The 23,977-nt window shown below is 40.2% G+C and overlaps 1 protein-coding gene across 16 annotated transcripts in view; it reads right to left on the bottom strand.

Moving 5' to 3' along the window:
- atp2b2 (ATPase plasma membrane Ca2+ transporting 2) overlaps positions 1-23,977 on the bottom strand; it is a 170,128-nt gene that overhangs the window by 23,152 nt on the left and 122,999 nt on the right. For 13 of the 16 annotated variants that reach the window (XM_049576007.1, XM_049575989.1, XM_049575958.1 and 10 more), the window contains 4 exons: positions 21,315-21,356; positions 18,232-18,396; positions 14,697-14,911; positions 14,108-14,350 (listed from right to left, as the gene is read on the bottom strand). In XM_049576007.1, coding sequence (XP_049431964.1) covers positions 14,108-14,350; positions 14,697-14,911; positions 18,232-18,396; positions 21,315-21,356 — 665 coding nt within the window. The remainder of the gene's footprint in view (positions 1-14,107; positions 14,351-14,696; positions 14,912-18,231; positions 18,397-21,314; positions 21,357-23,977) is intronic. The other 3 variants (XM_049576047.1, XM_049576056.1, XM_049576072.1) reach the window with 1 other exon arrangement.

The following is a 23,977-nucleotide window of genomic DNA, read 5'->3' as shown; positions in this document are numbered from 1 at the left end:
CATACGGCTCAACCCATTGCAATCTGTAATTGTACATTTGGAGCCGTGTTCTTCTGCGGTTCAGTGAACATCTCAGCATCCACATTTATAAATGACTACATGGATTGTGTTTGAATTGTAGACAGAGCAGTGTGAACAGAAGACACAGCAGCTGGCAGTTTTTCACATAACACATGTGAAATATAATTCTGATATGATCATTAGATTATTTTTTATTACCAGTTAACATGAATATTATATTCTTGATGAAGCGATTACAGGGTCCAACACATTTTCCATTTGAATATTCCATATGTTTCCAAACTCCAGACTTCTCAGTAGATTTTTAAGAGCACATTTGACATCCAAGTACAAATAGCTAGATGATTATTATGTAATAAATGGTTTCAAAGTCCAACTGTTAGCATGTATTACACGCTTACAATGTATGCTGTTATGTTGCCAAATAATTGCCAGAAGATTGTAGTCAGGTACTGTAGCTCATACTGACAAGACAAGTTCATCTCTGCCCAACGAGGAAGTAAACTAACTGCTGCCACCTGTACTTGTATTATTTTCCAGCAACATCTTGAATAAATAATAATACAATATTGTTACCACAGCATTTTTTAGTCTCTTTCATAAAAGTTAATGGAATTTTTACGACGTCGATGCAGCCTTGTTTATTCATTTTTCATTGAAATGACGATGCAGTTATAAAGGTTACTTTTCTCGGAAAAGATAGTCCATCTACATTTGTGATAACCACATAACTGCATTACTGATAAATGTTGAGACAAGCTTAATAGCGGTTATATTTGTGATGCTATGTATAAAAACTACAATTTAAAGATACTGACGGAGGATAGACTGTGACCAGTGTAGAGCCAGATCTCTATAAGAGTGTGCGTACTGTTGCACGCAGGTATTAAAGCAAAAAATAATCCTTTGACTGAAATATTTTTCACACTGCACCCAAGTCATGTATCCCATCTGCAATTTGTAAAACATATAATTGACACCAGCTAAATAAATAACACAATATAAAACATTTCAGCACCGTTCCACACATAAACATTGTTGCTGTTCTCTAATGCAGCCATCAAGTTTAAATTCTACATGAACTCCAAATGATGGAAATCTGCCGTAGTGATAGAGAACTTAACTCCCTGAGGCTACACGCCATAATTCTTGCCTTTCTTTTGATGACATCAAGCTTGCTCTGACCCGCACTCTCTCACACAGCAGTAAACATTTTGATTGTACTGGTGGCTCCAAACACCATGAATAACACTGTGTTTCTATGTATGATCAATTCATTTTAAGAAATACTGAATTTTATATATTTTAGGAAACAGAAGAGGGGCAATAGTCTGGAAACACAAACATCGTTCCATACTCTCTTTTCTTATTTCAATACTTATCCAGACTTGGAAATTACTAAAATCAAATTCCATACATTTCCATTTTGAGCAACACTGTATTAAATCATTTAGTCTATAAAATATCATCAAGTTATCAAAATAAACACCTATCACTTTATCCCAGAGCCCAAAGTGATGTCCTCACATTGCTTGTTTTGTCTGACTTACAGCCCAAAGACATTCAATTTACTGTCAGAGAAAACACACAAATGAATTTTTGTTTTTTAAAAAGCTGGAACAAGAAAATATTGTTGTTTTTGCTTGAAAAACAATCCCTCCAAATCAGCCAAATTGTTGCTGATTAATTTGTTGATGATGGATTAATGTGTTTACTCCGAGTAGCTTGGAAATGTTAGACAGTTATGTGATGTCAGTGGAGCATTTTCTCTGCCTCTCAAAGCTGGAGTGTGTTTATTATCAGCCAGCAACAGAGCCTTTTTAATGCGTGTGTGATATCTCTTCCATCTGTGCACGTGGCCGTTCAGGTGCTACAGTATATGTGTGCAATTTGTGTACACACGCATACACACACACTGTATGTGCAAGTGTGTGAGTGTGGTCAGCTTGTGGAAGACTCAGCGTTGCCATGGTAACACTGGGCAAAGCATACTTGGAAGGAGAGACTTGGGAAAAGAGAGGGTGCTCGCTCTCTCTCCGCCACTTGGGGATTCTTACTCTTTGGCTCAGATTCTCTTACAGGATTTTCACTCATCTCACTTCACACATGTCCTCCAATCTCGCTGTGTCTCCCTTTTCATCTTTCCCCACTTCTTATTTATCAGTATTTCCCGCGCTTCACTCCATTTACTCACTCATTCTAATTTGTCAAATCACACAGAGATACAAGCAGTAAAGCACAGATAGCGCGGCTACCCATATTTTTTTATTCTATCTCTCTATTTCTTCAACTGTAATTGAACAAATCTCATCACCTGTCATTATTTCTGTAATTCATAACATGCCTCTTCACATAATCACAGTCTCATTCTGATATTCATTCTAGTTTGATATCAAACATATGGGGCTAAGAAGAACTCTGCTCATTGAGGAAATTAGGACTGCAAGTAATAATTATTCTCACTACTGATTAATCTGCTGATTGTTTTCTCAATGAAGTAATTGTTTGCTGAGAAAATCACAGAAAACAAACTTTCCAATGTAGGGCTGAATCTTGCATCATCATATACTGTATTTTATCTTTCCATCAGTCTAAAACTCAATGATAGCTAACTAAAATGGAAGGAGCCTCTGTTTTTTTTTATCAACAACCATCCACCCAGTAAACTTCACACTTGAAGGGTTTATTGCTGTGTGGACCAAAGTATATGCAGTGTTGAAGTTGAGTGTGAACTCTTGAGATCTGCAGGACATTTTTATTAGTAGTGTGTAATGCACACACTGTGTGGTGTAATGAGAAGGGGCCCCTATTAACTCTTACACCATCGAACAGCATGCTGGGCACAGCTCACTCTTGGTTGCTCACTACAGTGCATAGAGCAGCAAAAGACAAAAGATATATTGGAGATGTTACATTGTAGTAAACTCAAACATTTCTAGCATCAGCCATGTAGTCTCGCTCACCAGACCTTTCTCAAGAAAAGAAAGGTCTGGCTGGGCCGACTCTCACTTTAAGATTGGAGAAAAAAACGCCCCGGCTGCTTGTATTTCTTTCAACCAATCACAATCGTTCTGGGCGGTGCCACAGCAACAGTGCGCTTACAAAAATATTGCCAGGGGGAAACAGGTTTTGGTGTAACATGCCCACAAAAATATCGCCTACAGGACGCGAACCATGGCAGAAAAATGGCTACATCCCCGCAAGATCAAACACCGCAAAAGTTAGTAAAGGACGTGTTGAAAACGGTTGAAAACTGCTACACAACCGGAGGTGGTAGGGCGGGACTTCAGCGGGTGGCTCGTTCCGCCCAGTGAGAGGCTGATGTATGCAGCGAACTTCCTCCCACTCAGACTATCAGCCATGTAACTTTTGGGATAACCACTACCCCATGTTGCTGCTATGTCATGGCAGGTGTATTGCTAAGGAACCAAGGGATCACGGTGTCCTTTCTTAGGCCGTTTGGATGAGCTGTTCTTGAAAAAGCTGCAAGCAGCAACACCAAGGATTAAGAAATTGGCCTGTTCTGAGCAGGTATGTTTGAAATGGGCTCTGCATGGGTTAAATTTAAAGGTCCAGTCTGTGGGATTTAGGGAGATATATTGGCAAAAATGGAATATAATATTTCTAACTATGTTTTCTTGTGTATAATCACCTGAGATTAAGAACTGTTGTGTTTTGTTACATTAGAAGAAGCAGTTTATATCTACATACAAAGTGGGTTCTCTTCCACGGAGTCCACCGTGTTGTTTCTACAGTAGGCCAGAACAGACAAACCAAAAGCTGGCTCTAGATAGGGTCATTTGCATTTTCATGTCTTTATTTCGGCCACTGTAGTTTTCCTACATGCTTGTCACATGAGAAAAGTTTCAGTTGGTTGAAATCTGCAACCTCACATCTAGATTTCACTAAACCCTACCCGGGAGACCTTCAACGAAAAGCATCAAATCCTCACATTCGGGGTGCTGGAACCAGAAGCCATTGTCACTTTTGCTTGAGACTGAAACAACTAAGCAACTATCTAACTAGTTGTTATAATTAATTTGCAGTTGTTTGACTGAATGTTTAAACAACTAATTGTTACAGCTCTCAAGGAAATAGGGGAAATCTGGGCCACATGATTAAAAACTGTTGTAAAACTAAACAATAGCAAGAAAGTGTTGTTGTACGTTGTTATTAATCCATATTGTTGTACACTGTCATGTTTGTGGGCCAGCACAGTGGTGAAGTGGGTGGCACTGTTACCTCATAGCAAGAGGACTCCAGGGTTGAACCTGTTGTCCAATTTTGGCCCTTCTGTGTGGAGTTTGCCCCATTTTAGCATTGAGGTTTTCTCCAGGTTTTTCAACTCTAAACTGCCTGTACTGTACATGTGAATGGGTGCGTGCATGCTTGTCAGTGATGGTCCTGTGACCTGCCCAGGTGTACATCGCCTCTCAACCATTGTCTCCCCCTGATGATGGATAAGTGGTGACAGACAATGGATGGATGAATGTCATGTCTGTTCATTTGGATGACACTGAGCTGAAACCTAGTCTCCGTAGGATCTTGCTATATAGTACCTACAGTACGTTTGACACCTACACTCACAGCTAAGTAACAGCATGTCAGGTACACTCTCTTTCTCTAACACACACATAGCCCCCCCCATGCATACACACACACACACACACACACACACACACACACAACACAGCATGTCAAAAGCACACTGAACATAATGCGTCTGACTTGCTGCTAAGCAGACACCTTCAGTCTGTGCTATTTGCCCCAAAATAGACTGACTGCAGGCTCGCTGTTCTGTTTCTCAAAAAGCCTCCAACCAAGACTGGATTTAAAAGGAAAGCTTGACATTCCTGATGTTTTGAATTCTACTTTCTTGTTGTTGTTTTCTTCGCTCAGCACTTGCCAAAATGTGTTGAGAAGGATTCTGTATCGGCAGTGCAGTTAATCACATTAATGGCTTGTTGGAAGTGGTGTACTCACACTTTCCATCTAATAGCCGCTTCTTGTCCACCTGCTAACGAGGTTTTGATAGAGGATGCTATTAATGCATTAATGTGCCTGACAAAGGCTAAAATATACTTCCTTGCAGTGAATGAGAAAAAATATTACTGAACTTCAATCTATTTACTTGATACTGATAAATAAAACAATTGAACCAAAGGTCTAATGACAGACGGGGGTTGTACTGTGTGCTGTAGAAATTGTAAAGCCCTTTGAGACAAATTTGTAACTAGCTGATATAGGGCTATAAAATTTATATCTAAAAATGATTTGAATTGGTTGAGATCAACAGGGCCAAGGTTTTAGCTTTCTGTGTGTTTTGCACTTTAGGTTTAGGTAAAACCTACGTCAAGTGAAGCAAATATGATGGGAGGATTCTTCTTTGAAAGCGTAATTCATCTGTCAAGGGAGTGATATATCTGCTTTCAATGCCTGCCTAAGCAGCTCAATATCATGAAACCACAATTTCTTAAGAAACAATGAATATTGATTCATTCAGGCTCAGACGTAGGTTTCATGTCCCTTTAGCTGCAGCTGCTGTGAGCCAGAGGTTCCAGCGGAGAGGGTTGGAGAGAAAAGTCATCTAAAATCTCATTAATCATTGAAACCCAATCAGAGTACTGGCCCATGTTCACCTAGTAATTGGACATATCTGGTTAGTGTTCAGCTGTGTGTCTCAGAGACGCAGACAAGAGTATAAATACTTTATACAGAGTTTGCGGTAAATAACAGAATTAATGCCTTTTCCTAACGACCAGTGATTACATCAGGAAGACACTGCCTGTCATTGGCTAATGAGGGGATGGAACAAATGGTCTCATCTGCGCTGTCTGTGAAGTGTTTGGGAGAATAGGCTCCCAGCAACAGAAAAACATCACACTAAACTAAACATACAAATGAACAGCCATATAGGATGTTACTTACAGTTTTAAATGATCATTTATAAATAAAACATCAGTAAAAAAGAGATGTTTGCTTTTTAAAACATGTCAAAAGATGCCATGGTTTGTTTTCCTAGTTTTTATCAAAACAGTAACCTATATAAACAGATATCTGCAGAATCTGTAAGCAACAGGAGGAGATGTATGGGAAATGTTATAGTTTCCATATGTAGTGCATCTTGTATTTGGGCTGCTAAGGTGCTCCACAAGCTACAACTCCTCAGCCTGACTGAAAGCTATCTACCAGTTGTTTAGTCGCAATTATAATTCTTAATCTTGAAAACAACAAACAAATAAAATCTCACACTGTGAGATTTTATTTGTTTGTTGCTGTGACAGTATTCAGTTTATGCAAAACATCAAAACACACCATTTTAATTTGCACAATTTGTGTTCAAAGTGGCATAACTCCTGACACTTTGCAGAGAAATACAGAGACTGATAGCTGCTGCTTCTCCTAAAAAAAGAACCCTAAACAAAGCAGGAGAAGACAAACAAAAGGCAGACAGCTACTCCGAGATTCTCAGAGATTCCGCAGAGGTTTAGCTTGACGTGAGTTTCTACGCAGAAGGACAGTTGCTGGCATGGGATGGCCAGAGCTGGCATGAGCGGGCTACGGTTGGCACATCCTGGCCTGGACGTGGCTAAGGACCAGCTGCCCTCTCCCTGGTCCTTGGGTGCTCCCGCAGGCAAGGACATATGCCAGAGGGAGAGCTGGCAACTTTACTTCCTATTCCACCTGGGGCTCTCCTTAATCCATCCCTCCTGTTCCTTCCCTTTCTCTTTCATTTTCTTCCTCTTCTCTTCACACTCAACCCCACCCTTCCATTACTTTGTTTTTCTATTGCTATATCTGGTTTTACACTTTCCATCCTGTCTTTCCTTCTCCCATTCCCTTCTAACCCTATCCTCCTTCCTCACTCTGAATGACTTACTCCTCTTCCTCACTATCAGTTTCCCCAGTCTCTTACAGGGCGGCCAAACCCCCATGCCTTCTCCTTCCTTCTCGCTCCCTCTTTGCATGTAGGAGTGGATGATATTCTTGCTCTCCACACGACTGTACCAGCCAACTGGGCTGAGGCCTGGAGGCATGCTGGAGGGCAGTAATACAGTCTTCCAGTCCATGATGAGGACACTTGTCACGCGAGTGTGGTTTCTCTTTCGTGTTCTTGTATAATTTCCCCATCTTCTTTCACCCTTTTTGCACTTATTTGCTTCCCTTTCCCCCCTCACTACATATTTTTACCCTCCTTCCATTTGCTTTAATTTATTTCCTCCTAATGTGGCGCTGTGTCCTTTATTTGCCCTTCTGCTGCAGAGATTTGATTTTTCAAAACCAATAAGACTAGACACAAATCTCAAGTTTAAATTCCAACCAAATCTCATTTCAAAACATGCACTATGTGTTTTCAGTAAGACAGTGACAATACTGATGTAGTGCTCCTTGTTTATCATTGTTTTTTATCTATACATTGATACCAACACACAATTCAATTTATAACAATCGTTACCAAATACGTTAACTACATTATCACTACTAGTGCTACTATAAAATCTGTGCTTGTTTGATGGGCTATTTTTCTTAGCACCAATGAGTGAGAGCTTGATTGTAGACCAGCGATCTGGCCTGTCCATGGTGCAAATAACAAATGATTTAATCTTCCTGCATCTTACTTTAACATCTTTTCCTTTTTTTTGGGTTTTGAATATTAACACATTCTGTACTCACAGACATGCAAAGCTCTACATACTGAATACTGCTTCACTCTGGGCGTTGCCTTTGATGTGTGATTGACAGGTTATTAGTAAGCTAATTTAAGTTGAGAGCTGAGGTTGTTACAGTAGATTCATAACCTAGCTTCACATCTTAGGTGTACTAATACCTTGTCAGCGTTGGGCATTACTTAGTTGCATGCATAGACTGTATGAAAGAAGTGGACATAGCCACCATGACTGATGGCTGTTGCCATCTTGACCATATTTGGACAGGAGGGTGGAGCTGGGGAGAGCGAGGGGTGTATCTGACTGATTCACGTAGGTTAACATGGCAGCGACCAGACTGTCTATTTTACTCTAAATGGGACCATATATACAAAAACAGCATGCTGTATTGATGAAGCCCTGAAACTAGCGATTGAGACCATAAACCCATTGGGATATTGTTTACTGTGGTAATAAATAAACTGACAATGTGGGTCATTTTTTTAAGAGACTTTTTCTAACCAGTGGAGACCCCCCCCGACCTTTAAAAAGAATGCAGGTTTAAAGTTCTTCCTCATTGGCTTTCCTTTTATTTCCTAGAGGCTACATCCACTTTGGTAACACGTTAGATTAAAGGTGGAGAAGATGCTCTGCCTTAAGTTGCCGGTCAGGTGGTTCAAAGCTCATCACTCTCCAACATACAGTTCTTGGCTGTGGGATTATAGTTACTTTCAAAGCAGTACACCATAGTTCACATGTTTCCAACCTCAGCCACATGACATTTATTAATGTGGGAGTTTTGACAATGTTGCATTATCTACAGCAGATGGTCTTCTTTATGTTATTTACATCTAACAGAGACTCCCACACCATCCCAATATGGAGGCTGGCATGAGAAAAATCTACTGAGATTTTGTGTTACTTAAAAACTTTTGCACGGTACATCACATTTGTACCCAGGATATGAAAACATACAATTTTAGTTTGGGTTGCCTATAGCTTAAATTCTGCCTTCATAAACAAATATTATTTTGATTTATTTTTTGAAATTCAATACTTAAATTTACTTCAGGGTTTATCGGCGGTCTGGTCACCATTTTGTAGATTTAACCAGTTACTGTGAAACAAACTATGGATACCTCTTATTGACAACACAAAGATTAATTTACAATGACATAGTAGTCTATATATTACTATACTTTACATATTACAAGCTTTAGTACCACTGACGTCCCATTCCCTCAATTAATCTTTTATGTATTTATTAATAATTAAACCAGAAAATTAAACCAGAACAGAAGAATAGAAACACCGCAACTGCGAGCAAGAAATCTATCATGCCATGTGAGGGAAACGCAGGGAGCCCATTAAGCTTTGTGCCATTGAAACATCAAAGCATTGTCATTCTAATGTGATGACGATTTCTCTTTCACTGCCATCTCAGCAACGATGTCAAGTCTGTAAGCAAGTGCTGAACACAGAAGGGAGAGAACAAGGGAAGGGAAGGACATAATTCTGCTGAAGATGGCTCCGTCTTTGCATTCTCCACTGATTCTCTTTCTACTTCTCAGGGGCCAAAACTATTCCATGGGGACACTGGGTGCTTCAAGCTAGAGACATCCAAGACACTCTCATCTCTACACCATGTTGTGCAAACAAGCACGCAAAGTCCAGATGACAAAAGCACTGTGAGCCAAAGCCAATTATACCAGGACCTCACTACTCACCACTGAACAAAAATGAGGCAGTTCATTTTAATTACAAACAATAAATTGCTCATTGTGGAACAACAAATGGATTTTCACCCTATTTAACATGAACTGAATCTTGTTTTTCTATTACAGTACCAACATTTCAACTTGGGATACATTCTGTCAGGTCTATTATTCCCTCTTTCCCCGAGCACCTATCCTTCACAAGTGAAGCCATCTGTGTGTGTTTAGGTGTGTGTATGTGTTTATTATCTACCTCTCAAGTCCCTGACCGGAATAATGACCTGAGCAGGTGGTTGAAGCAACACGAGACTGAGCTCCCAGGACACTAACAGAGCCATGCTAAACACATGCAACTGTGCTGCAAGAACATACACCTGTGATCTGGAAACCACCTACAGCGGGAGTATGCCTTATATGACAGATGTGTGTGCATCTGAACTTTTCTGGTTTTATACAAACAGTTTTCTTATAGACATATACAAAAAGAAAAAGAGAAGACTAGATTTTAGAGGGCAACTGTTTGTCATGACGCTCACACCACTGGCAATGACGCATGTTTCTTTGAAATAACATCAGCATACTGACGTCACTGAATGCCGCTCACAAATTGCTCTGTAGCATGCTCGACTTGTCTGCAAGACACATTCAAGGCAAACTGGTGTGCTTATTTGTATGCACGTGTGCACACATCCTTTTCAGAATATATGAATGAGGGTACGTGTGCACATGGATACTGCATCTACGAGCATGTGCATGTACAGTATGAGCTTGCGTATACTGTATTCATTGTGTAAATGTGTGTGAATATCTCCCTCGGGGATGAGGCTTCTCCACTTTAGAGTCGGTATGTGCTGACAGAAGAAGCAGAGCCATACCACTGGCTGTATTATGAAGACAGAGAGGGAGTATAGGGGGACTGATACGGGTATCAAAGCCTGCCTCGTTGCCTTTGTGCCTTTGTGTGGTGGCCTTCAAAGACTTCCATAGCCATCCTGGCATCCCACAGGATTGGCCTCTTATATAAGAACACACCAGCCAGCATACTGCAGAGCTGGAGTGGTGCTGAGGGAGTGGGGGCGGCTGAGGGAAGGGAGAGGGGGATGTACTAAATATTCCTTAGAAATTTCCCTTTTGCATCCTGCTTTCTGAACGCACTTCATTCCTAAAATTACGTCCTCCTACAACTTGCTTTCCCCGTTGTTCCTCCCCGTCATTCTACTAAGAGCTCTCAGTGAATAAATACATTCATACCGACATGTACTGTACTCTCTACTATGTATGGGCTAGATTTTGTGTTCCATACTATATTTATTCATATGTTCTGTGGCTATATGTATGTATGCATGGATGAACAGATATGGCTGTACAGTATGTAAATAAATACAGTGTCGTCAGTAGGATAGTTGAGTGGTTAGCAAAGCTACAGTGCACTCATGCTGACGGTAATTACTGTTGATGCAAGGTAACGAACAGTACAAGTACGTAAGCTGATATCATTAGAAGTTTACCCTAAGTTTAACTTTGGTGCATGAGGTAACCTCTTTTATGAATGAAGAGATTATAAAACAGACTGAATGAGCCATTTAATCCACCAAGTCTAAGCTACACTCTGCTGGTGCATAATTCCGTTGAGCTAAGCAGCTATGGAGGTACAATGTTCTGATGTAATGCTGCAATGCATTCCTTCAGGTTTTTCAAAAGGGATAACATCTTCTTAATGTAGCACATCCTCCTAAAGAAATGCTGTGGGAAAATGGAAACTGAGGCAACCTCACAACATCAACAAAACGAAATCACTATTTGAATCATGTGGCTTTTGATGACATTCACAGATTGCCGATAATGGAAAAGATTTTTTTAATAAGGTCTTTACAGTACTGTGCTCCTTTTTCCCTTTTGTTTTGTCCACCACCCCCACCAGTCGGTACAGTATCCAAGCCGTTTCTTGCTTGTTTTACACATAGTTTGTCTTTGCCATGTAACAATCAAGCAATATAATTTCAGGCGTGTGGGGAGATATCTTTCTTTCACAGTTTGTTATTTTATTCAGAGTTGTATTCACAGTGTTGACAAATAATGCTACATTTTGGTAAATTTACATTTAAAACATTTCTAAATCCAGGAGGACTGTACTGAGTAACTGAAGTTATAATGCAGATACTGAAAGAGCACTGGTCTCAAGAACATTTAGTCTCGCTCTTGACTTGGACTTAACCCCCAGTCTGGACTCAGTCTGACTTCATCTAGAGACAGCTCTATTTGATTTGTGTCTAAGTAGACTCAAGTGGTCTTGACTAAAACCCAGGCTGTAGGTCTGGGTCAAATACAAAGTTATTATTTAGTATTTGGCAAGTGGAGGAAGGATATCACAGCTATTCATACCAGCAGCAATGAAGTGCGACAGTTGCAACAGGTTCGCCACTGTCGTGATGTTGTGACATCATGTCTGTCCTGCACAACGTGATCAGTTGATGCCTTAATTTGGTGGTGCAAACGCTCAAGAAATCAAGCATGTTCAAAAAAGATTAGGCATTTTTTTTGTCGCATAATATTTGTGTTTTTGAATAAGTGGATACACAAATCTGTGTATTTGTGTGTGAAATTACTCATCACAAAAACAACAATACAGAGAAGTATATATTAATATATAGACATGCCAATCAATCGCACAAAAAAGGCCCTAGTATGTAAAGGCCTTAACATACACTTAGTAAATCAAAGGACTCCATTTTTTATACTGACTGCAGACACGGAAAACGCAAGGTCAGGTGATGGGCGCTACTTTTGTGCCATTTTTGAGCCAGTTTTCAAGAATGCAGTGGCTGGTTGCGTCTGAGGTTGCCAAGCAACCAAGCAACCTTAACAGGCACTGTATCATCGCCTATTTACCTGAAATCCAGAGTGCAGAGCTGATCTTCTTCAAGCTGATGTTTATAAGTGTGTGAGCATACTGACCGTGGGGCAGATGTAAAGCTCTGTGGGGCGTTGGTGGCTTAGTGGTAGAGCAGGCGCCCCATGTACAAGGCTGTTGCTGCAGCGGCCCGGGTTTGAGTCCAGCCCGTGGCCCTTTGCTGCATGTCACTCCCCCTCTCTCTCCCCCTTTCACACTCATCTGTCCTGTCAATTAAAGGCTAAAAAATGCCCCCCCCCCCAAAAAAAAAGTTGTACTCTGTTTATCTCAGTGTGCAGGTTTCGTGCCCTAACAAAAGGCACTCAGGAACATATGCATGCCACGACCGCGACGCTCTGGCGTTTAGCATGCCTGCCACGCATCTACATTGAAAACAATGAATTTAAGGGCGCAAAAGACGAGGCATCTGTACAGGCCGTTTGACAAAAAACTTTTATTTAAACAGCCACAATGCCCAGCGTGGCAGGCTTGTAATAAAGGTCCTGCTTTCATGGAAAAGTAAGGATAAATGGGAATAAATACACTATGTATATTGTTGAGGAATTTAATTAAATTTGTTGTGGATTTATACATTTAGATAGGCACTCTGTGAGATTAAAAAGACAAAAAGAGAAACACTATGCTGGCATCAAGCCTGCAGTAACTGCATTGCTTAAGTATATCTACTGGGCCTCAAAGAAACCAGTGTTAAAACTAGAGTGGACACAATATGTAGCTCTCCATCTTAGAAACCCAATGACCAACACTCTGTTTTCACCGAGACTGTGATTGTGCCTTGAGGGGTAGGAAGTGAAATCTGTGGGATCCTTCTATCGCAGATGTCCCGCCTGCTCAGCTCATTCCTCATGCAAGTTCCATAAGGGCATTTGTCAGTTGGTCAGCCATCAATGAATAGACTCTACAGGGGGTTTACAAGGATAGTGACACACAGACAGGCACAAATGGTGTGTGTGTGTGTGTGTGTGTGTGTGTGTGTGTGTGTGTGTGTGTGTGTGTGCAGGTGAGTATACATGGTCATGCCAGGAAAATTATTACTGAGGCATGTAGCTCTAACAGTCTCAAGACATCCTGATCTTGGCAATCTTTGCTTTTAAGATATTCATGCCAAATGCTTTACTATGGAAATAATGTTTCTGATCTGTGGCCTGAGGGAATATTAATGCAAACAGGTTTCAGATACTGTGATTAAAACATGACAGTCTGAGCGTGTGTGAGCCTGTGCGTCTATATATTTATATATCTATCTATGTATGTGTTTCTTATTGCATACAGGTCTAATTGGCTTAGAGAAGATCTCTCCTCACTGCATTCACTGTAAACAAGAGACGATCTCCAGCACTTAGACAGATTGGATTCAATTACAGTCTGCTATGCTCTGAATATCAGATAAGACAAAATTACACAACCGTTCTCAAGGTGACAAGTTGAGTGAATGCCTGATGAATCTAAAGCAGCAGCCAAGGACACAGACTGCCTGCTTCGCCAAGAAGAAAGCACTGTAGAACCGTCTCACTGTTTCAGGGACGCTGTCATCATATGGTTTCACTGCTCACACAGAGGGAGCTGAAATCTATGCAGCTAACTCAACATCTTTAAGTCTTAACTAAACAGGCTTTTGCATGATATAATTTAAACATTTTAATAAGACTTCATACATAGTACCAGATATGATATAAAGTGTAAAAATGGAACGGGTATTTATTTAAAATTCCATTTTAAAAGATGTTTAGGTGTGTGTCGACATTCACGCTCAAGGTCTCTTTGGTAACTTCTACAATGGTTACCATTAGAGGCTAGAATTAGAGGTAGCTTACCAGTATCTTGGTGGTGTAGGCGCTGTTGATGGAAATGGCATTGACCAATAACTCCAGTGATTTGGGTGGCAGAGCTCCAGGGTCTGGGATTTCTTTGTAGTGCACATCTCCAATGTAACACTGCACAGCCGTCATGCGGTTGGTGGTTAGCGTGCCTGTCTTGTCAGAGCAGATGGCTGTAGCATTGCCCATTGTTTCACATGCATCCAGGTGACGCACCAGGTTGTTGTCTTTCATCATTTTCTGTTGGTAGGAAACAACACAAAATATCATGGCATGTTGCAATGTATATCTGCTGTTTAAATCTCGCACTAAAATGATAATTTATTTCACAGCAGCAGTCAAAGAGACAAACGTGCTATTCGGCCTTCATCAGAATTTCTTTCTCACAAAACTGCACAAAAAAATTAATCCATTAAGGAACAATGGGGCGCAAAAGTGGCTCTGCTTTGCATATAAAGGTTAGAATACTGACTTACAACGCGTAGATGAACACACAGTGTTTAATGTGCAAATGCGGAGCCCTTACAGCAGACACACAGCTGTGCTTTAATATATGCACTGTATGTCTTTCAGTGTTCTTCCTTACCTTGACAGAGTAGGCCAGGGAGATGGTGACAGCCAGCGGCAGCCCCTCCGGCACGGCCACCACCAACACAGTCACACCGATGATGAAGAACTTGACAAAGTACTGGACGTAGATGGGAGTGCACTCTGGCATCCAAGGACGCTTCTGCATCACAAAGTTGTCAATGGCAAAGTACAGGACCAGGATGATGACTGTGACGGCTGACATGAGCAGACCTGGAAAAAAACAAAAAGATACAAAAGGTCAGTGGCAAAACAAGAGACTGTCAAAAGAGTCTGAGTGAACATATTATGTGATTCATGCATGGACATTTGTCAGAAAGAAGATTCCCGAGGGCCTGATCAGACAAAGCATGTTTTACAGGTTAAAAAACATGAGGCGCACCACACAGCCTTTTTGTTAGAGCCAGCCCTGATCAGACAGAGCACTTTTTGCAGCTCTTTTTATTATTGTTGCAAGGCAACCATCGAATCACCTTTCTTTAGCTTAAAAATGATTCTGCTACAACATAAATGCACAGGACTGCACCTTACATTCTGCATTAAAATGAACAGATGGGGGCACTTGCTTTGCTGTTATTGAGAGTGAGAGGCTGTTCCCAAATAGTGTGTTGGGTACAGGGAAATTGAGATCCGTGTGAATACATGACACCCTCAGACAGAGAAGAAATCACAGGGAGTACAACCAGCTGATCCAGGAGTTTCACCTCGATGATGGTCGGCACAAGGCTTTTTTTTAGGCTAAGTTACGGTCACAGTTTGACAATCTGCTGTCAATCGTCAGGCCTAATTACAGTTGGAAAACGTTAGAAAATAGTTGAGGCTATAGTTTGTTCAGACATGTTTTGCAGCTTGCTTTGAGCGATATTAAAAGTGACCTATCATTAGCTTAACATAAACCATGAACTGTATGCAAATGCTTGTTGTCATTGCCACCATAGAAGGCTCGCGCTCAATTTATCTTATTGACAAATGGGAAAACATGCCAATGCGTTGAAAATGTTTTTCTGCTCTGAGTTGATATTTTTTCAACTCAAGGCGAGGTGCTCAGCAATGCAAAGGCAGCGAGAAAAATGCTCCACTCTTACTGAAAAAAGTGACTTAAAGTCTCCCCAGGCTGCTTAAGTGTGCTCTGTCTGCTCGGGGCCTAATTCCTCCTGTAACATACATATGTTATGGTATGGGCGGAAAAACAGAGAGAACAAATAAATAAATCATCAGTGCAAAACATGGGGAGGGCCTTTAAAAGGTCCCAGATGGTCCGAAAGGGATTAAAAGTAAGAGCTTTGCTCCTGTGAGGCAACAGTGCTAACCACTGAGACACTATGCTGCCTTAATTGATCATCACATGTTGACTCTTCTAGCATGATTGTAAATAACGTGTGTTATGGTTGCATATATCATGTTGTACATGTATGTGTGCCAGAGTCGGGGTTTTGTGCATGATGGCTCACTTGGATAGCATGCCTACACTGAATAAAAATAATATTTAATACATTATTAGTCATATTTTGGTGCAATAAAATGTCAATATCAAGAAGTTTGTCAAGTCAAAATGTATTGCAGGATAGAGCTTTGACTCTCTTCCTGAACCCGATTAGGCCTGACCTGACCTGCCGAGTTCAGGCTGGGCTAGAAGTTGTCAAATTCCCCCGGGTTTAAATCAGACTGGGTTCGCTCCAATTTCCCTGTGTGTGTTTGTGTGTGTTATCTTTAATGCATGTCTTATAGTGTGATGTCATGAATATTATATAAACTGCGTTGCCAACTTCCCCCTCTCATTAATGAGCAGTGATGTTAAACACTCCCTATATAATAAATATGGCATATAAAGTTTTTTTGGCCGTGCTAAACATTTGGTAGGAGAAGGTGCATGCTGGGGATTGTGTCAACAACGTTTGTTGCCGCAATGGAAAGACTTGAGTTGACTTTAGCTTGTAATAAATGTTTTTACTTTTCTATATTTTTCTACAGCTTAGGCCCACAACTGCTACCATGGTTCAGGCTTGGCTGGGCTTCGGCAGACACTATGCAGGTCCATGTAGGGCCAGACTCGACAGTCATGTCTTTGGGCCTGACCACAGCTCTGTTGCAGGATTGTTGTATTAACCTGGATTAGTTTTAGCTTGGTGGACCTAATAAGCTTGCACATTGGTGTGTACTCCCTCCCCGAGGGGACAAGATCAGATAGACCCTAACCAAAACGCCACTTATCACTCTTTCTTCATTCCTCCATCTTTCCTGGTGACAATATGCCAGCTTGGGTTGGAAAAAAAATCACATGCTGAGGACTGGTTTTAATTTGTCACAGATAAAAATAAGTGAATACCAACAGATGCTAGGCAGTCAGTTGCTATCATCAAAGTTGGCAGGTAGATGTGTGTCGCACCTTTCCTGACTCTGTTTGTGCATCCATACACAGCAGACCATATGGCACTTTCTACTTTAATAGAGGCTGATGCAGTAAGATGCACAGTGTAAACATGAAATAAAGCCAAGTAACTATACAAGTGTCACATTTCAAGTATGTCTGGGGTTTTTATTCCTTATCTGAAAACTAATGAGACGCATCTGGTGTCAGTTAGATATAGACCAGGTGTGGATTATTATTGAGTGTATAGAGAGCAGAGAAGCTAAAAAACAGCATGCTAGAGCGTCACAGGCCCTGAAGTGTATTAAGTCCAAACTTTTCTGCCAGACCCGCAGGAAGGGCATATGATCTTAAAGTGCTGCCTGTATGCTAATCCATCCACAGTGTTTCATTGTTTTGACACCACGTCCTCATTCAATCACTCACAGCAACAGTCTGATGTAACAGCACACTGTAAAAACGATGACTTCTGTAAGGGATTCTCTAAAAATTAATAACTTTTTACAGAGGGGAAAAACAGCCCCTCAAAGAAAGCCTTGGCAGTCAGTTTTTTAATTTCTTAAACATCTATTCAGGGATATTTTGAGGAATCCCAATCCCAGACTGGTCCAGAAACCCCTGTGTTCTTGCAGTATTTTAGGTATGTAATATTCAAGGCTATCAGTTGTTCAGCAGTAATCCTACTATGTTGCTGCTGCGAGGACACCCACAGTGTGGGCATAAATGGCATGTGGGCATCTGTTACTAAAAATGCTTGCTGCTACAGACCCACTGCAAGTCTTTTAGACATAAAATCCTTGGTGCCATAAATTGCTGTAAATTGTATTACAAGCATTTCATTATGATATGGATTGTAAAACTGCAAAAGTGAGCAAGCACAATGACGGACATAATGCAGTCTCAGCTGTTCCCAATATAATGATTCAGCAAGTCCCCAGAGGGAAAGGTCATTTAGAAAAATAAAGTGAACAGGCTCCTCTTCAGTTCTATAATTCAGACACTGTGGCATTCTCTTCAACAGCTTTGATTGCTTTAAGCCACGAAGAAGAATCTTATCAGTGCAACATCTTGCTGTGACGGACAGGATGATGGTTCAGTGCCTTGTTGTCGCTGATTTTAACTGCCTGACTGAGTGATGGACTTGCCCGTGTGCAGTTTGCTGTACCTGCTTTGCCAATCTGCACAGCCAGTTTGGTCAGCTTCCCTTGGAGTACAGACTTCTCTTTCTTGGAAACGGACACCTTCTTCTTCTCTTTCTCATCGGACTCTCCACCTTCAGCACTCTTTAGAGGCTGCATCTCCATGGCAGCTGCTCCATCCTGCTTCTTCACTGTAAACACCACAAAAAACACAGACAGCAGCAGCAGCGTTAGAAATGTAGATTAGACCGCAGGAGCAAAGAGGAACAGGGAGCCGGGCTTCAACAGCCAGGTGTCACACTAGCTCCAAGACAAACAATATAAATTTAAAACCAACATGAGATCATATGACATCCCATGACAGGATGGGAACTAATTGGCATGTATAAAGCTTTCACATACCATAATAAGGATTGTTTATGTTTGTCCCTGCATTGTCTTCAAAGTTAAATCAAAGACACTGTGAACTTTGTTTCTGTGTGGAACATGACAACTAAAAAATTCATGATACCTTCTGTGCTTTATTTGCTGTCGTAGGGAAAATATATGTTGTCGTCATTCATCCTATTTTTTATCATCACAAACACATATTTACACATGAGTCATGAATAATTCAGTGGTCCTACATCCAAGGTCCAAATCATGTTACAGATTATTTAAAGGCTGGCTGAGCATTTGCAGACAGTGAGGAAAATGAAACCTTATATGAAGCGTAGCACGTTTCATACAAAGGAGAACTCACTGTGCTTCAACATTGAAAATCAACAAAACACAAAGTACCAGAAAAGAAACAAAAAAAAGTCATAAAGAGATAAAGTGAAAAAGCATATTCCAAAACAATAAAGATCCAATTTTAATATTCAAAACAAAAATATCAAAATTTAATTCAATTAAAGTATATTACATATCGGTTTTCAGTCCATATTAGAGTCTCAAGCCATTAGTTTTTTAAGCTGTGTTGTTTTTACTCTGGAAACACTTTGCAGACAAGTTTCAAAAGATTTTCAAGGATTAGAGACTTAAAATTCTAAAAGCAAGACAAAAATATATTTTAGCCTTAATCCACTGACTGATGTACAGTGTAGACCATGATGTATAGCTGTATAGCAGTATGTATAGCAGCCGTGATTTAAAATCAATTTAAATCATACTGGAAGACAGTGCAGAGATCTAAGGTGAATAAAGCTTCCTTGGTGGCAACATGATCATGTTACCTGAAAGCAAATAAATAAAGGCCACACTGTTCAATTATTGCAAGAAACTACAAATCCCCAACTAGTAGAAGCTTGTATATGAGTGTGATCATACATTTCACTGAAGCAAAACATCTCAGAAAGAAGGCTGACACATGCAAAACACGATCGCTGTATGCTCCAGACTGTAACTGTACATGCTTTTGAAATTACTGCCCTTTTCTTTCACAAAATTCAAAGAGTTGTTAAATATCATATGCTAAAATACACAGTGATCAATGTATGTTCCATATACGAAATTTATTTTCACACTTTGAAATAAATCAATATTCTATCTACTTTTTACTGTATGATCTATTTTACAGTGCGGAAAAAACAAGATTCCCTATTTTCAGTAAAGAAAACAATGTCCAGGCTGTACAACCAATCCTCATTTACCTCACTCTGTCTCCATCTCTCTTCCCCTCACACACACATACAGTACAGTGCTTCTCCATTAATGTAGCCCATTACAAGACTCATTTCAGCCCAGTTTTCCAATCACAATGAAGCATGTGTTTGATGCTCATGAAAAACCTTTTAATGTTGAACATTTGTCATATGTCTCTCTGGTTGTGCATTTTGTTTTCCACCCACATGACACAAGACAGACAGTGTCTGTATCTAACTGTACGCCACAGAAAAACAAGATTAAAGACTTGATGTTAAAACAAGCCCAGGACAAAGGTTCATCTTCTGAAAGCTGCACATTCTTCTGTATGATAGCAACACTGATATAGACTATAATCATCTTACCAAGGTGTAATTAAAAGTCTTCATTGACCCTTTCACACTGTTGCTTTGGGGACACTTGCTCAGCCTGTGTCTGTTATTCTCACAATGCTTTTGTTTTAAGAGAGGAAACATATTTTGACAAGACAAGAATGCTCAGACTTGGTAGAAAGACTTGTTGGTTAAATAAACCAAATAAGGAGTGGTGAGGAGTTTTAGATGACAAGTGACAAGAGCCTGGGAATAAAGCACTAGGCCAGTAATTAATTAGTTGATTTAAAGAAAGTGTGTCTTTAATTAAAGACATATATATTAAAAAAAAAATAGTCGTTGACAACAGCTTCCGAAATGTAAATGTGCTTCGTCTGTATTATAGAGAAATTAGTCATTTCCAGGTTTGTCAAACACAATGACAGATTCATAGGCACATTTTTTGGGTACCTGGGATGAGCATTTTTGTTAATTTTTTTCACAGACTAAATTGACAGATTAACAATCATAAAGATAAGTATTACTACAGCCACACCCCTGAAGGTAACCACCCATCCCTTTTAATCACAGATAACTTCTGTCATATTGTGTGGGGCAAATCTCACGAAACAGTGGTAAGAGGAATCCAGGGTATGGTATGCAACTTGAGGAGAGTACTAAGGGGACAGTTCGGGGTGTTTTTGGTGGAAAGGGGCAGCCTGAGTGAGGCAAACACAGTAGCTGAGGGACAAGTTTCTGTTCTCTTGTAGAGAACAAGACAAGTCAACAACACAACAAGAACAACAACAGAACAACAGACCAGGGACAACACATCAGTGACAGACAGAGTGAAGAGGAGAGATTTTCTACCCTAATATGACTGCAGGTAAAACCTGGGTCAAACATTGGCATCCTCTGGGATTTCCTGAGTCAGCGGTGGACTTTGTCAAAGTCCCTTTGAATCTAACTTGAGACAGTGAGGTTTCAAATGTGCAGAATATAATGAAGCCTGAAATAAACAAAGCACTGTAGGATTTTCCACCTGTGTTTCACCCAGAGCTTACGCCACACACCATAGAAGGAAACGATGAGAAGAGGAAGAGAGGGAAGAAAGAGGAGGAGGAGGAAGAGAGAATGCAGGGGAGGAGAAAGAGTGAAAGATATGGTTTGGTTACCTTTAATCTGGTTGCTCTCCATATTGCCATCTTGCATTTTACCTATGATGGAGACATACAAGACAATAACAACAAAAATAACCAAGGCAGACAAGTCAACAAATTATCACCACAGAGACAGCACACACAGTGAGAACCAAAAACCACAAACAGGGAGACAGGAAAATGACTTTTAATACGTCTCTGTGACAGTCACATAGAAAGTGATGTAATGTAAGCAGAAGCTACAGCCACTGGCAAGAGGCAACACACAAATACTGCAGTGTGCAGATTTTCTGGAATTAAGTGGAGGGAAATTAGGTTTTAATAGACGTTATTCTATTGCATTAGGTTATTAATCAGGTTATTAAAAATGCTTAACGGGCCTCTCTGAAACTTATGTATTTTCACATCATTGTAATTATGCTGAACATTTAAAAACTGCACACTTTCTGCTGTTTTTTAAATATTATTCTGAATGACATACTCACACTATGAGCACAGGTAACTGCACACACATTATCATTATCATTGTCGGGGTATAAAATGAGATATCAAGACATACAGTAGATACAGCATCACACTGAACACTGACAGCGTGTGTGTGGGGGGGGGAGTACACAGCAAAAACACACACAGAAACCACATACACGTAGAGTACACGCAAACGAGAGACAACATGCATAGGAGGAAAATTCGGAAAGCACATGCAAGATCACACACTAAGAGGGAAGCAGACTGGAGATGTGAACAACACACACACACACACACACACACACACACACACACACACACACAGAGAAAGAGTGAGAGAGAGAGCCAGAAGGAAAAGCCTCCCACATGGGAAAGTTACATAAGAACAACTGGAGGAAAATCGAAATCTAAGTTCAGGGACTGTGAATTTATTATGCTGTTGGATTCTGCTTACGCAAGGAGCGAACTTAGAGTGAACTTAATTTAAATGTGCGTTTCAATCACACAACATTGTTTTAAACTGCTGATAGTCAAACAGAGCTGCTCAGAGTACACACAGTAGATTTCATCTTGAAAGCTGATAAAACATAAAACTTAAAGAACAGTATAATTTCAAACCAAATGTACACAGGATGTTTACAAAATAAGACATAATAATTAGGAGCGCATATATTATATGCTGCAGCGTTGATCCCATTATCTACCCAGGCTATAATTATAGAGATATGCACTGTTTGTCTCAGTGGTAGGCAGGCTGGAAATTGCACAAAATCTGCCTCTCAGTGCTTTTGTACTCAAATGTCATAGAGAAAATTACTCAGGTAAAGCTGGAAGACCAGATTTCTCTCAGACTCCTCGGCATGTATGTGGAGAATAAATGGCTCGTTTCACCTCCACCTCCACATTAGCCAGTTCCCTGGAGTCACAATAAAGCTGAAGATGACAAATCGCTCTGTTCCTGCCCAGGACAGCACAAGGTCATCACTGCAGTGCAAATCATGCCCCTCTTGCTTTGAGTACAAACATTTTGTGGCTGCTCTCCAAGGAGACAAAGATAAGAGAGAACCCAGTGCAGTGCTGAATGAAGTTAATCTTTTGCATCTTGTCCAGCTAACACAGAAACGGAGGATTTGCACTAAGTGATCTCAGAGGACACCCAACTACAGGAGATGGCCCTGCAGTAAGACTGTGCCACCATCCTTCAGCTAGTGTCTTGTCTGCTCAGAAATGTATGAATACAGTATATACAACAATTTATTTACTAACTCACCAAACACAATAGCCTGTCAGCACCATTTAAAAACATATTTTACATTTTGCACAGACTTAGAAGAGAAAATGAGAATGACTACACAGTAAATATGAAACTACCACCTGCAGCTGGTTAGCTTAGCATAAATACTGAAAACAGGGGAAACAGCTAGTCTAGCTCCGTCCAACCCGAATAAAATTCGCCTACCAGCACCTCTGAAGCTCACAAATTAACACATTATAAAGTGTAAAATTGACTCTTTGTGAGGTTATGTGTCGGGCTATTTCACAGCTGGGAGCAGTGGAGTGGTATCAATTGTCTCATCTAACTATTAGCCAAAAAAAAAAAAAAAAGGGTATTTCCCCAAATGTCAAACTATTACTTTAAAGACACTCATCTTCAAATGTTGCTGTCCTTTCTATCCTTCACAAAATCTTTATTATGAATGATGAAAAGGCTTAAAAGGATTTTCACTACATCTTAGCATCACAAAGACCTACTGTGTTTAAATTTTCAGATGGCTCACACAAAAAATCCTAAGTCATTTACAAATTTTTCCAAGATAGCTATTTAGTACACTGTACGTTCAAGCTGTAGTTGGTAACTTCTACAGTATATAACAAATAATTCACTGACATATTTGCTGAAACTAACACTTCATCCAAAAAGAAGTATACGTGACATACTATTTGTGAAAATACATCATGTTTCTCTGTACTCTCTAAGTGCCTCTAATGGCCTTACTGCTTGTGAACAAAAACAACCAATCAGAGCCGAGAGTTTCTAATGTAGTTTTTAATCATGTCAAATACTGTGAACTGCGGTCAAATTGTTAAACTAAGCAGCACTGATCAAACGTGAATTACGATTCTGTTACTGCATTGCCTATTTCTTGTCTCAAATGTTTGAAGGAACATATTTCAGTGTACTGTTTAGCTGTAATATGAGACAGTTGGTC

Source organism: Epinephelus fuscoguttatus, linkage group LG1 (genome assembly GCF_011397635.1).
Source record: "Epinephelus fuscoguttatus linkage group LG1, E.fuscoguttatus.final_Chr_v1".
NCBI classification, from domain to species: domain Eukaryota; kingdom Metazoa; phylum Chordata; class Actinopteri; order Perciformes; family Serranidae; genus Epinephelus; species Epinephelus fuscoguttatus.
This window is presented reverse-complemented; position numbering and strand designations above follow the sequence as displayed.